The sequence below is a fragment of the Equus asinus genome, chromosome 4, assembly GCF_041296235.1.
Source record: "Equus asinus isolate D_3611 breed Donkey chromosome 4, EquAss-T2T_v2, whole genome shotgun sequence".
Taxonomy (NCBI): domain Eukaryota; kingdom Metazoa; phylum Chordata; class Mammalia; order Perissodactyla; family Equidae; genus Equus; species Equus asinus.
The window spans coordinates 132,915,004-132,931,148 of record NC_091793.1 but is presented as its reverse complement, the minus strand read 5'-3'; the positions used below and the strand labels follow the sequence as shown (position 1 = coordinate 132,931,148).

At 37.3% G+C, this 16,145-nt stretch overlaps 1 protein-coding gene across 2 annotated transcripts in view; it reads left to right on the top strand.

Annotated features, from left to right (window-relative positions):
• RFTN2 (raftlin family member 2) overlaps positions 1–16,145 on the top strand; it is a 68,393-nt gene that overhangs the window by 10,540 nt on the left and 41,708 nt on the right. For both annotated transcript variants that reach the window (XM_014845972.3, XM_044768514.2), the window contains exons 2-3: positions 12,533–12,716; positions 14,209–14,323. In XM_014845972.3, the coding sequence (XP_014701458.1) occupies positions 12,533–12,716; positions 14,209–14,323 (299 nt within the window). The remainder of the gene's footprint in view (positions 1–12,532; positions 12,717–14,208; positions 14,324–16,145) is intronic.

Genomic DNA, 16,145 nt, shown 5'->3' with positions numbered 1-16,145 from the left:
AGAGTGTGAGTTAGGGGCCTCTTACCTAGAGCATGAGTTAGGGGCCTCTGACCTAGAGTGTGAGTTAGGGTCCTCTGACCTAGAGTGTGAGTTAGGGACCTGAGATCTAGGGCATGAGTTAGGGGCCTCTGACCTAGAGTGCTACAGGTTGGGAGCCAGACCATGATTTTGGAATAAATCCATATCTCTACAATCATCTTCTTTCTGGAGATTTTTTAAACCAACAGTGACTTGTCTCTGAGACCCTGAAACTGTCTTTTCCAAACTGGACCACCAACAGACGGGCACATCCCTGATGTCTGAGTGTTTCCTTTGTGCCAGGCACTGGGCTGGTGTTTTACAGTTCCTGTAAGAGCAACTCTGTGAAGTTAGTACTATCATTACCCCTGTCTCAGGCAAAGTAACTTGTTTCAGATGTAGGAAATGGCATAACCATGATTTGAACCCAGGCCATTTGCTTCCAGGGCCTAATGCTCTAAGTGAGAATAGTCTATTGCCTTTCTTTCCACAAGGTGGACCTTATTTTATTTAACAAGTGGCCAACAATTGTGTAGCACAGACTACGGGCCAGAGACTTTCTAGAAACCAGTATTAACTTATTTAGTCCTCCTAACAACCTTAGTGGATGGATTCTATTATTCTTTTCACTTTGCAGTTGGTGAAACTGAGGCACGTGGTGCACAGCACCCTGCCAGGCTGGCAAGTGGCAGAGCAGGGATCTGGATGCGGGCAGTATGGTCCAGAGTCTCCTTTCCACCCCGCTGCTCCATGAGCACCCTGGAGCTCTGAATGGAATAGGTTGATGTTACATCTAATTTTTCATTCTGCTTGTCCTTTCATAAGTATTTTTTAAGCACTTACCATAATTGTCAAATCAATCTGAGTGCTATTTGTCAAAAGACACAGACCTCCTGATAGAAGAACATGCACACTTGAGATGGTTGAATAATTAATCTAGAGCACTGGGCCCAAAATGAACGTGATCTTTACATAAACTTAGGCTTGTTAGTGTGGATGTTCAGTATTTTTTTTCTCCCTTTGTAACTTTTCTGGATGTCTCAGTTTGTCATTCCTCCTGGAACTCCCATGTGTGTGTGAGTATGTGTGTTTCATGCATAAACATTTCTTTTGCACTGAGACTGGAGACAGTAACCTTACTTTATTGAGAGTAAAAGGATGTGGATTAGACCAGAAAAGCTGGATTTATTCCGTTGACCAAAATTTCTCTAACATCACCATAGAACGAGGTGTTCCTTAGAAATATATTCTCTGCCTGAACAGGAACATCTAAGCCCCAACGTCACTCTCTTATAGCTGTCCTCTTGGTGATTGTTTTTAACATGTTGCATAACTTTGCCTTTGAAAACCGTGTTCTGAAACAGTAGATGGACAGGATGATCTCATTATCATTATCGATTTTGGCTGATGAATTGTGGAAAGCCCTTTAAGTGACCCCAGACTGTAAAGGTTTTATAGTTCTTTTGTCTAGTTTTATAATTCATTTTATTTCTTCTAATGTCACCTGTCCCTTTTGCTGCTATCATTGTACCCTTGCTACTTCTACCCCAGTGGGTCTCCAAGCCTCCACCAAATGTCTTGGCATTGGACAGGAGGTGCTTTTAAGTTGTACACACAGAATTAAATGACATTGATCTCGCAGACTGAAAGTTGTGCCCTTTTCAGTTCTTTATATCTTCAACATCTCTCGAATGGCTGATTTTCCTTTTCAACAAAGAGAGAGCAGAGCGTGACTCAGAGTCTTTGGCAGATAACGATACCTAGCTAGAATCTAATTAGTGTTTTCTTTTCATTGTATGACAACTTTATACTTGTGGTGATTCTGTTTTTATGGTTATATGAGAGATATAAATTCTTTATGAAATGAATTTAAGTTTAAAATGAAAATTAAAAGAAAAAATTCAAGGGGCCAGCCTGGTGGCGTAGTGATTAAGTTTGCATGCTCTGCTTTGGTAGCCAAGGGTTCACGGGTCCAGATCCTGGGTGCGGACCTACACACCAATCATCAAGCCATGCTGTGGCAGCATCCCACATACAAAATAGAGGAAGACTGGCACAGATGTTAGCTCAGGGACAATCTTCAAGCGAAAAGAGGAAGATTGGTAACAGATGTTAGCTCAGGGCTAATCTTCCTCAGCAAAAAAAAAAAGTAAGGACATGAAAGTGCAACTGGTACTCAGTTATGACAAAAATTGTGAAAGTATGCTTGAAGACTTAAGTCCAAACCACACTTGGTAGAAAGGGGAGCTGAGGGTGGCTTCATGCCTCTCTTACAGAAAAAGTGGATGGGCTTTTTAAGAACTCTTTTTATAAGTTGCGTGGTTATTTGAGTACTAGATTTTTGAGGTTGCTGGTAGTCTGCTTTCCAGTTAAGTGGGACAAAAATCTCTCTCACCTCTGATTTTTTGCTGTATATCTTTATATTATATTTCAAGAACTGAGCACTCCACAGTCCTATTCTGCCCTGCCTCCTAAAGTTTGGGTGAATACTCCTCTGTGTACCTACCTCCTCAATTGCCAGCCTCTTCTGTGTGACAGCCCTTAAAATACATTCAGATGGCATCCTGTTCCTCACTTATTATTTGGCACATAGTTGAAGGACACCTGTCAGGGTCTTCAGACCCCTCACTGTCCTGAACACACTTTCTTATAAACATATGCCAGCTCATCTCTAATTTGGCTCTTAAATTGAACAAAATTCACTTATTCATTCAACTGACATTGAGCATCAATGCCATAGGCACTGTTTTAGGTACAACAATACAGCGGTGAGCAAGACATGAATATCCCAGGCTCCATGGAAGTCTTGTTCTGGTGAGGGAGGCAGACATTACATAAGATAATTAGGTGAACATACTAGTGTATTCTGATTATTATCTAGGTAGTGATGAATGTGAAAGAGAAAAAACTAAGCAGGGAATTTACCATGATGATCTGCTCAGCATGGAATTCAGTGAGCCCCCTTCCTATGGGGGCAGTTTCCATTCAGGTGGCCCATGGTCAGGTTAGATTAACTGCTTACATCATTTGTCTGTGGTCAGCCAGAGCCTCCAGGGTTCCCACTCCCCCCGCCACATGAACATACATTCAATCAGATTTCTCTCATTCTCTGTTTTGAACTTAAGGAAAGAACTAAGAGTTTACCCCTGTCAGATTTTTTTTTAACTTTGGGACATTTATACCACAAGACCAAGAGTTCTTCAAATCCTCATTCTCTTAGCCAATGTATTTGCAACCACTTTTTTCCTACATAATTAACTAATTTTCCCTGACTCCAAAACACCATTGATTGTGAAGCACACCACTACTTTATGTACCACTTGGAAAGAAAAAAGGCATCAATTAAACTCTGACTCACTAATTTCTTATCTTTTAGTAATTCTATTTTGTACAAATAGTGAAAGTTCTTTCAGACATTTTGAAACATAAATTTTGCCTTCTATCTCTCTCTTACATACATAAAGAAGGAAAATTAAGTGAAATAAAGATATTCCTAAAACATCTTCACACTCCGGATCCAATTCTTCTGAATCACTTTCAGACTCAGAGCCCTCGTGTCCCCATTTTTCCACATGAGTTTCTCCTCTTGGCTCTCAAAAGTATTGGCAATGCCACATTTCTTGAAAGAGTGCCCGACTTTTCTTCCAAGGACCTGACACCCATTGTGCAAGTTTGAGAATGGGGCTTTCTTGAACTGCCAGAGGTTACCAATGGAAAGTTTTCAGACAACAACGAGGACGTATTTTTTCTTCAAGTGATCCTTGAACGGTCTGTGGACTAAAACCTCAAGCCCTCAGAATTGTTTAGTCAGGCCAGATGGAAAAGCAACCAGCTTACGCAGGTAGTGATACTCTCTATAATTATCACCTGGCCTACAATAATGATCCAAATGCCAGGACAGACTTCCAACCTAGGCACATCCCTTATTCTTTTCTTTTTTAAGATTTTATTTTTTTAACTTTTCCTTCTTCTCCCCAAAGCCCCCCAGTACGTGGATGTATATTTTAGTTATGGGTCCTTCTAGTTGTGTCATGTGGGATGCCACCTCAGCATGGCTTGATGAGTGGCACTAGGTCTGCACCCAGGATCCGAACCAGCAAAACAGTAGGCTGCTGCAGTGGAGCATGCAAACTTAACCACTGGGCCATGGGGCCGGCCCCATGCACATCCCTTATTCTTGTATTGAATTTTGTAATTTACAAAGACACACTTTCACAAAAATGAAATGCTCATCTCTACTCGTGTATTTGTCTTCAGCTGCAATTGATGTACTTTTGTATTTCACATTTGTCAAGTAAATAGTATTTTTTCAATAAGCTTTAAAATTCTTTACACCTTCACAAATTTTTAAGTTTTCATTTTGCAGAGTACTAAGATAATCATGTAAAACAACTAGGAAAGTATCAAAGTTCTGTATTTTTCGGCATCATTTTTGAAGAAGAAGGCATAGCATACCTCTTAAACCAATAAAACAGATGCCATTGTACTTTAAAAATGTCTTTGATATAAACATAAGACCTAAAACTGTAAAACTCCCAGAAGAAAACATAGGGGGAAAGCTTCATGACATTGGATTTGGCAATGATTTTTGGATACGACGCCAAAAGCATAGGCAACCAAAGCAAAAATAGGTAACTGGGACTAGATCAAACTTAAAACTTCTGTACATCAAAGGACACAATCTACAGAGTGGAAAGTCAACCTACAGAATGGGAGAAAATAAATATCCATAATATATAAAGAACTCCTACAACTCAACAACAACAAAAAAAGCCAATTAAAACATGGGCAAAAGCCTTGAATAAACATTTCTCCAAAAATTATATACTAATGGCCAACAAGCATATGAGAATATGCTCAACATCATTAATCATTTGGGAAACGCAAATTAAAACCATAGTGAAACATCATCTCATGCCCATTAGAATGGCTATTATGAAAAAAAAAAAAGAAAAGAAGTGTTGGCAAGGATGTAGAGAAATTGAAACAACACTTGTGTGTTGTTGATGAAAATGTAGCTGCTATGGAAAGCAATATGGTCATTCCTCAAATAATTAAAAATAGGATTACCATATAATCTAGCAATCACACTTGTTAGTATATATCTAAAAGAATTGAAAGCAGGATCTCAAAGAGCTATTTGTATATCCATATTCATAGCAGCACTGTTCACAATAGCCAAGAAGTGGAATCAACTCAAACGTCCATTGATGGATTAATGGATAAACAAAATGTGGTATATACATACAACAGAATCTTAGCCTTAAAAAGAAGGAAATCCTGTCACATTCTACAACGTGGATGAGCTGTGAGGATATTATACTAAGTGAAATAAGCCAATCACAAAAAGGCAAATACTATATGATTCTACTTATATAAAGTATCTATGGGGCAACAAAAGACCCTGAATTGCTAAAGCAGTCCTGAGAAAAAAGAACAAAGATGGAGGCATCACAATCCCTGACTTCAAGATATACTACAAAGCTAGAGTAATCAGAACAATGTGGTACTGGCACAAAGACAGACTCACAGGTCAGTGGAACAGAATTGAAAGCCCTGAAATAAAACCACACATCTATGGACAGCTAATCTTCGACAAAGGAGCTGAGGTCATACAATGGAGAAAAGCAAGTCTCTTCAACAAATGGTGCTGGGAAAACTGGACAGCAACAAGTAAAAAAATGAAAATAGACTATTCTTTTATGCCATTCACAAAAATAAGTTCAAAATGGATCAAAGACTTAAAGGTAAGACCTGAAACCAGAATAATTCTGGAAGAAAATATAGGCAGTACACTCTTTGACATCAGTCTTAAAAGGATCTTTTTGGACACCATGTCTTCTCAGACAAGGGAAACAATAGAAAGAACAAACAAATGAGACTTCATCAGACTGAAGAGCTTCTACAAGGCAAGCGAAAACAGGATTGAAACAAAAACACAACCCATCAACTGGGAAAAAATATTTGCAAATCGTATATCTGACAAAGGGTTAATCTCCATAATATATAAAGAACTCACACAACTCAACAACAAAACACCAAACAACCCAATCAAAAAATGGGCAGGGGATATGAACAGACATTTCTCCAAAGAAGATATACAAATGGCCAACAGGCACTTGAAAAGATGCTCATCATTACTGATCATTAGGGAAATGCAAATCAAAACCACACTAAGATATCACCTTATACCCATTAGAATGGCTAAAATAACCAAAACGAAAAATAACAAATGTTGGAGAGACTGTGGAGAAAAAGGAACCCTCACACACTGCTGGTGGGAATGCAAACTGGTGCAGCCACTATGGAAAACAGTATGGAGATTTCTCAAAAAATTAAAAATAGAAACACCATATGACCCAGCCATCCCACTACTGGGTATCTATCCAAAAAACTTGAAATCAGCAATTCAAAGAGACCCATGCACCCCTGTGTTCATTGCAGCGTTATTCACAATAGCCAAGATGTGGAAGCAACCTAAGTGCCCATCAACTGATGACTGGATAAAGAAGATATGGTGTATATATACAATGGAATACTACTCAGCCATTAAAAAGGATAAATTCATCCCATTCACAACAACATTGGATGGACCTTGAGGATATTATGTTAAGCAAAATAAGCCAGATAGAGAACTGCACACTTAAAAATGCTTAAGATGGTAAATTTTGTTATGAGTTTTTTACCACAATTAAAATAAATATATATTATATATTTAAACATGTACATGTATAATATATATTATCTTTGACATATAACCTTTTTTATTGTGGTAAAATATATGTAACAAAATTTACCATCTTAACCATTTTAACCATCTTAACCATTTTTAAGTGTATAGTTCAGAAGCATTCAGTATATACACATTGTTGTACAATCACCACCAGTATCCATCTCCAGATAGCATATAATCTTTAATGATGAAGGTGGTATTATAGAGCTAAAATAGTCAAATAATATTAGTTACTAACTGCTGAGCATCTGGTGAAAATACAAAATAATTGAAATATTTTCAAATATTCTATGTGCCGCTTTGAGCTCATTAAGTGCCTTTTGTGTGTTGGCTGCCGCATTGCTCCACGCTGGGATGGGGCAAGATCGCGGAGAACAGAGCATCAGGCTCCCTAAATTGCTCTGAACACTAACCCAGGCTCCGGGAGAGGGGACTTTTCCCAACCCTGATTTCTTGATTTCTAGGGTGTCCTTCCAAGAAACGGTGCCAGAGTAGACTAGGTTAGACAGCATAGGGCCTCACAGTGACTCCAACCAAGTCAGCAAGAGAAGCAAGGCCCATAGGATCCAGATCCCAAGGCCGCAGGCTCATTCTTGGCCTGTGATAGAGTCCTCTCCCAAATTTGTCTCCAGATTTCACCCCAAGATGCAGCTAATTATACCCAATGTAGCTCTACCTCTTACTACTTTTTACCTCACTTTTTATGTGGTTTTTCTCACTGTAATATCATTAACTTAAGGAACATAAAGTGAGGGCTGAAGCTGGAGCCTTCTGAAGTGAATATGACCTTGAACTCTGCCTGGTTGGATTCTCACTCGGTACTTGACCGCCTTCACTTATATGGTCAAAACAGTGACAATTCCACAACACCGCCTGTGTGTTCTTTCCCTGTGGTGTCTCTCTCCTACAAGGCCTGCATGACCTGTACAATTGGTCCTGAGTTTACTAAGCTAAACTTTTTTATTTCTGCTAGCTAATCTTGATGGTTTCCCTCCTTTATGCAATAATTTTGCCTCTTAGTTCTTATAAACAGTATTTTCAACTTAACATAATGACCTAAGGAAAATGCTAGGCAGGGAAAGAGAAATAAGGTAGGTTCCTTGCCCTTATTAAGGGGTGATTAACTCAGGTTCAGGGAACAGGGAAGGAAATGAAGTCCTGGTGATATGAAACAGGATGCCAGGTTCGTGAACTCCAGTAGTTCAGGCCTGCCAAAGCAAGATGTACATGAAAAAGGATGACAAGAGTGAAGACTGAATACGTAGACCAGACTTTGAAGAGTCTTCTGTAGCATGCTAAAGCATTTCCATTTTCTACTATAAGCAATGATATGCATTAAAAGACTGCAGTTTTCTACTAGCAAGTCGAATACAACACATTAAAAGGATCATACACCATGATCAAGTGGTATTTATTCCAGGGATGCAGGGGTGGTTCAACATCCAGAAATCAATCAATGTGATACACCACATTAACAAAATGAAGAATAAAAATCACGTGATCATCTCAACAGATGCAGAGAAAGCATTTGACAAGATACAGCATCCATTTATGATAAAAACTCTGAATAAAATGGGTATAGAATGAAAGTACCTCAACATAATAAAGGCCATATATGACAAACCCACAGCTAATACCATTCTCAATAGCAAAAAACTGAAAGCTGTCCCTTTAAGATCAGGAACCAGACAAGGATGCCCTCTTTCACCACTCTTATTTAACATAGTATTAGAAGTCCTAGCCAGAGCAATCAGGCGAGAAAAAGAAACAAAAACAATCCAAATTGGAAAGAAAGAAGTAAAACTGTCACTACTAGCAGATGACATGATTTTACTTTTGGAAACCCTAAAAGAATCCACCAAAAAACTTTTAGAAATAATAAATGAATATGGTAAAGTTGCAGGATACACAATCAACATACACAAATCAGTTGCTTTTGTGTGTGTGTGTGTGAGGAAGTTTGGCCCTGTAACTAACCCTGAGCTAATCCAATCCTTGCCTGTTTGCTTGAGGAAGATGGTCCCTGAGCTAACATCTATGCCAATCTTCCTCTACTTTGTATATGGGACACTGCCACAGCATGGCTTGATGAGCAGTGTGTAGGTCCATGCCTGGGATCTGAACGGGCAAACCCCAGGCCACCAAAGCAGAGTGTGTGAACTTAACCACTATACCACCGGGCTAGCCCCTCACTTGTGTTTTTATATACTAACAATGAAGTAGCAGAAAGAGAAGTTAAGAATACAATTCCATTTATAATTGCAACAAAAAGAATAAAATACCTAGGAATAAATTTAACCAAAGAGCTGAAAGACCTGTACACTGAAAACTATAAAATATTGTTAAAAGAAATTGAAAAAGACACAAAGGAATGGAAGGGTATTCTGTGCTCTTGGATTGGAAGAATTAACATAGAAAATGTCCATACATCCTAAGCAATCTACAGATTCAGTGCAATCCCAATCTAAGATCCAATGACTTTTTTGTTGTTGTTTTGGTGAGGAAGATTGTCACTGAGCTAACATTTGTGCCAGTTTTCTTCTATTTTGTATATGGGATGCCACCACAGCACAGCTTGATGAACAGTGCATAGGATCCCAATCTGTGAACCCTGGGGCCGTTATAGGAGAGTGCATGAATTTAACCACTACACTACCAGGCTGGCCCCTCCAATGACTTTTTAACAGAACTAGAACAAAGAATTCTAAAATTTATACGGAACAACAAAAGACACTGAATAGTGAAAGGAACCTTGAAGAAAAAGAACAAACTGGAGACGTCACACTCCCTGATTTCAAAATATACTACAAAGCCAGAGTAACCAAAACAGCATGGTACTGGCACAAAAACACACACACAGATCAATGGAACAGAATTGAGAGGTTAGAAATCAACCCACACATCTGTGGACAGCTAATTTTTGAGAAGGGAGCCAAGAACATACAATGGAGAAAAGAAAGTCTCTTCAATAAATGGTGTTGCGAAAACCGGACAGCAACATGCAAAAGAATGAAAGTAGATCATTATCTTACACCATATACAAAAATTAAGTCAAAATGGATTAAAGACTTGAATGTAAGACCTGACACCATGAAAATTCTAGAAGAAAACATAGGCAGCACACTCTGATATTGGTCTTAGCAGCATATTTTCAAGTACCATGTCTGACCTGGCAAGGGAAAGAAAAGAAAAAATAAAACAAATGGGACTACATCAAACTAAAAAGCTTCTACACAGCAAAGGAAACCATCAACAAAACAAAAGACAACCTAAAAATTGGTAGAAGATATTTGCAAACCGTGTATCTGATAAGGGGTTATTATCCAAAATATATAAAAAACTCATACATCTTAACAACAAAAATCTAACAACCCAATTAAAAAATGGGCAAAAGATCTGAACAGACATTTCTCCAAAGAAGATATACAGATAGCCAACAGACACATGAAAAGATACTCAACATAACTAATTATCAGGGAAATACAAATCAAAACTACAATGAGATATCACCTCATGCCCGTGACAATGCCTGTAATTAACAAGACAGGAAATAAAAAGTGTTGGAGAGGATGTGGAGAAAAGGGAACCCTCATACACTGCTGGTGGGAGTGCAAACTGATGCAGCCACTATGGAAAACAGTATGGAGATTCCTCAAAAAATTAAGAATACAATTACCATATGATCCAGCTGTTCCACTGCTGAGTATTTATCCAAAGATCATGAAAACATAAATGCGTAAAGATATACTCACCCTTATGTTCGTTGCAGCATTATTCACAATAGCCAAGACTTGGAAGCAACCTAGGTGCCCATCAAGGGACGAATGGATAAAGAAGATGTGATATATATACATAATGGAATACTACTCAGCTATATAAAACAGACGAAATCTTGCCATTTGCAACAATATGGATGGACCTTGAGGGTATTATGCTAAGCAAAATAAGACAGAGGGAGAAGGTCAAATACCGCGTGATCTCACTTATAAATAGAAGCTAAAAACAACAACAAAAAACACATAGAGACAGAGATTGGATTGGTGGTTACCAGAGGGGAAGGGTGGAGGGCAGAGGGTGAAAGGTGATTAGGCACATGTATATGGTAATGAATGCTAATTAGTCTTTGGGTGGTGAACATGATGTAATCTACACAGAAATCTTAATATAGTGATGTACACCTGAAATTTATATAATGTTATAAACCAATGTTACCCCAATCAAAAAGAAAAGTAGAAAAAAATATAAAGCAAAGCTACTTTTATGGGGAAAAAAAGACTGCAATTTTCTTTAAAATTTTGTGGGATCAGTATATAGTTCTAAAAGTAAGTTTAGGTTGTGTTTCATTCCTTAGTCTTAACAGTTTATTCTATTTTATAGTTTTTCAGTTCCTTTGTTTGGAAATCAGGGTTGGAGTTAAAATACTAAAAAAAGTAAAACCAAATGAATCACAGAGGGATTGCCGCACACCCAGACAGAACTAGCCTGTTTTGCAATGAAACCCAGCTGTTTCTTCAAAGTCCAGGATCCTTCTCTTTGTTTTTATTCCTATTCATAATGATGAAGAAAATATATTGTAAATAGATTAGCCTAAATACAAAAGAGGATGAAAGCTTGAGGAAATGGATTCGTCTTGGTTTATATAACTTTCCTATTGACCACTTTTTTTCCTTTGAGAAGTTGGCACGAATACCCACTAATGTGGATTTCTGTTCCATTAATGTAAGAGGATGTGGGGATTTCCTCTGCTCCTTCCTCCTCGTCTGCTTCTTAACCTCCTTCCTGTATTCAGGCCATTAGCCGCCGTTCTTTGCTGGACTCCACTGACCACACTGACAGGGGGTCAACAGTCAGCGCTGCCCGTACCTGGAATTAATTTCATATGTTTTGTTACTCAAAAGATAATCCAATTGGCAGGTCTGTTTTTAGATATTAATTCTTGATTGTTTTCCAGAAAAAGAGACATATTGTTACAGAAAATAAAGTTGTTTTTTAAATTAATACTGCTGGAACATTAAGAACATTTTCCCAAATAACACACCCCTTTCCTTGTACTAAAAACTGTACAGGTTGTACTTTTCCATACTCTCTACAGATTTGGCCTGCTTCAAAGGAGCAGTTCAACTGCACATCAAATTTGCATTTAAACTTCCTCTACATTTGGAATTTTTACTTATTAAAACGGACTTCTGGATAGCTTTACTTTTGAATTCTTTTACTTGAGCATTTATATAAGTGCCATAACAAATCATATTTTTAGTTTCCCAGAGAAACTTAGAACACAGTGCTTTTGAAGTGTAATTGCAAATAAGAAAGCACTTGACAATTCTTGCTTAATAAATACAATTTCTGCCATTTTTAATTTTTAGACTTGTATGAATTTTGTTCTTTAATTAAGCATTTCATCTTGTTCAGAATCATAAATCAATTAGCTCTTCAACTTAATATTGTTTCTCTTATGGATGTCTTCAATATCTATTAATGGAAATATAGTCACTCAAATGAAATCCTAAAAAATAAAGCTGCCTTAATTGAAAAAATATATATTATGGCATGTATTTCTACTTTGACATATTGATAATATTATATATCTACCAGCTCATAAGGTTATTTTTGCTTTTTCCCAAAATTTAGAAAATGTATAATACATGTTAGTGTAACTTTATTGGAGATGAAATCAGATAGAGATGTTTTCTATTCATTTGTATTATCACATGTAGCTAGAAATAATGTATAATTCAATTTTGTGACTATGCAAATTGCTCTTTGCTTTTGATGTTTCAGCTTCACCAAACCCAGAAGTCATCAAGATAAATTCAATTCTGGATATAGTTACAAAAGTGGAAGACTACTATCTTAAAGGATATATTGTTGGGGCTATTCATCCGGTTATACAACCTGTTGGGCAGCGAAAACACCTACCTGCCAGTTACCTGTACAGGGCGGTCCTATCGCGCTTGAAATTAAGGTAAGCCTGGTGCTCAAGAAGATAGACACACTGAGAAGCTGTTGAGAGTGACGGTTTTCTTTGGCTGAAAGAAAAGAGACTTTGAACAAAGCGATGGAGAATAAAGGATAATTAGGGATTTTGGTTTCAGGCACATTTTCCAGCAATTGAACCTGGATTGAGAGAAGGAAACTTACACCTTCCTTAAAGCTCCTCATTGGTTTTAGCGCCTTGCAGACAAACAGACCCTAGGTGAGGATGTCAATGAACAAGGAGAACGGACAATTGACTCCAGAAACCCCTGGAAGCTCCTGGCAGCTTCCACAGGGGAGGGGGTAGCAGTTAGCTGCAAGTCTTATCACTGGCCTAAGACAGCTGCCTGGGCCAATGAGTCCACTTTCACTGAGCGTTCTTTTGAACTGTGCTACGTTGTTTTATTAATAGTAGCAACAGAAACTATCTCTACCTTCTAAAACTTTTATAGCAGAAAGGTCTACATGCCAAGTTCTCACCAATTGGATAGACCTCTTATCAGCTTTTTCCAAAAAATAGGATGTAAAAGCCATCCATTTTGGTTTATTTTTTAAACCTTTTTTAATAGCTGCTTTCCCAAACAACACTGCAACCATTTTGCCAGCCTAGCTTGTAAGTTTGACTGTTTTTAAAATACTGTTGCTCTTTCCAATGAAGAATGAAAATAACTAGACCAATGTCTTTGATTAACACATTAAATTTTTTTACACAACTCTTCAACTGTATTAAAACCATCTCAAAGACCCGGGTAAAAACTGTATTTTCTCCTTATAGTGATGGACTAATAATCAATGACTTTAACTCTCAAAGGGCTAAGCAGAGAAGGAAAAAGTGAAATAAGAGGAAAAGAGAGAAAATGGGAAAATTGAAAAAAAGACAGGGCTTTAAAAAATCCCGGGTGTGCCTTCAGGGACACTGGGTGACGTCTGGAGGGGGAGTATGGGCTTCAGCTTCCACAGTGATGCCCCGTCAGATCCTCCCTGGTTCAAGCAGTACTGAGGAAACGTGCCGTTTGTCCCACAGCGGTAACGCGGATGTCCTAATTACAAACAGACTTCAGACAGACTTCTCGGTGCCCTGACAAGGCTAAGAAGAAGCCAAGGGTGAAAAGAAGAAAAAGAAAAAAGACGATATTTATCTGCATTGAAATAGGATTTTTACTTGGGCTTTTGTACAATAATGAGGTATAATAGTGATCTAAAATCATTTCCCCTAACTTTTATTAAAACAACAGATGTGAAGTTTTTCTTTCATATTAAATTAGAAATTAAATTAATAGAGGTTTAAATTGAGGAAATTTAAATTAATAGAAATTGCTGTTGTTCTGGTATTTTTACACAAGAAGACAACCATTAGGCTTGCAATAACAAAAAAATGATTGCCTTGACCTTGTTTGTGAGTTGCATATTCGTTTTCACATGAGCATATTAGCTGAAAATCAACAATTGGCTTCCAACCCTCAACATACTCTCTCTTACAGCCCGAAGCATTCGGCAGCACCCAGCGGACAGAGACGCCCAAGGCTTGTGATTGACGAATGTCCTCTAACTTATGAGACTCAAACAAACGATGGAGCAAAAGAACTGATAGAAAAGGTACGAAACGTGTACATTTTTTCATGGGATATTGAGAAATATTTGGTATTTCTTCCTCATTAATTCCCTTTCTTACGTTAAAAAGAACAGGGAGATGTTAAGCGAAATAAGCCAGTCAGAGAAAGACAAACTCTATATGACTCCACTCATAGGTGGAAGTTAGTATATTGATAAGGAGATCTGATCGGTGGTTACCAGGGAAAAGGGGGGGTGGGGGGAGGGCACAAAGGGGGAAGTGGTGTACCCACAACGTGACTAACAAAAATGTACAACTGAAATCTCACAAGGTTGTAATCTATCATAACATTAATAAAAAAAAATAAGAACAGGGAGATGATAAATGACTTATTCTATTAGAATTTAAAATATATTGAAGCACAATTTGGTATACCGAATCATACAGAGTTCAAAACAGAAATACAGGCCAACAAAACAAAGTGGAAATGCCAGAAATAAATTTATACACATATAAGAAGTTTCATTACAAACCTGATGAAGTAAATGGGGGGAAGAACCATTACTTAAGGGGTGCTGCTGGAAGCGTGGGAGTTTTCTGTAGAAATGGACTCCACACAGTACAAATGAGACCAAGAGGTAATTTTTTTTTAAGTATAAAAAATGTGAAAGAAAATGAAAAAGTAGACATATTATATTTTAAATAGATTGAGGCATTTGAGTTCGAGTTTATAAATACAATTTATATACTAAGAAAACTAAGCTTAAGAGAATAGAATCAGGGGGACTCTGCAAAACATGTGTCCCATGGGACCTTCATTTTCAGCATATATGGGAAATGAGTACAAATGCCTGAGAATGATGTTTAGTCTTGAATGGACAGACAGGATCCATGGACAGCTAATACCAAAGGAAACACAAATAATAAAGAGACGTTTGGCAAAAGGCTCAACCTAACTAGTAATTTTTAACATAAATAAAAACTGAGAATTAATACTTCACCAGTATTAATTGAGAAATTAAACTGAAAGTATTAAATCCAGTGTTGGAAGAGCTTTAAGAAAACTTTCATATATTACAGCTGATGTTGTAATAAATTAGTACACTATTCTTGAATATCACTTTGTTAATAAAAATCATAAATCCCATCTTATTTTGTGAACCAGTAATTGTCCCTTTAGGAATCTATTCCAAGAAATTAATTGAAAAGGGGAAAAGTCATTTTTATACAAAGACATTTTAATCAACGGTGAATAAGAGGCCAAATTCTCAATAATTGGAAAACTGAGGAGGCAATGCTATACGAGTCCATGGAGTACTTTATGGGCGTTAAACGCGACAACTACAGTGTCAAGATAGACAAGTCTATATAACGTAACTTAACAGAAACTTAATGAAAAATTGAACACTGTGTGTATAGTGATTAAGACCAAGAAAAAAATGGACATTCATAAGTATTCTAAATTGATTGGATTTTATGGTGAAAGTTTTTTTTAGTTGTGTTGACATTCTTTTAAGGTTTTAGCTTTTATTTAAATGAGTACAGCCAAAAACCTAAGGCATTTCCTTGCAAGTAAGAAACTATGAAACGCAGTCACTGTTTCCATTGTTGTTCCCAAGCTTTAAGTGACCAGGTAGGATTATCTCTGGTTTGTATGTAGCCAGTTATAACTCCTAATGATATTTCCTATTTGGGTATAAAGTCACCATTCAACACGGTTTTTCAGGAACAGTCTTTGAGACTAGATTTTTATAAACAAGGTACACATACTGTTTACTACTCCTATTCTGGGAAATTTCTATTTTTTTTCTGGGAATAAATTCACTCCAGAAAATTTCTTTTGAAAGCAAAAATATAACTATTAAT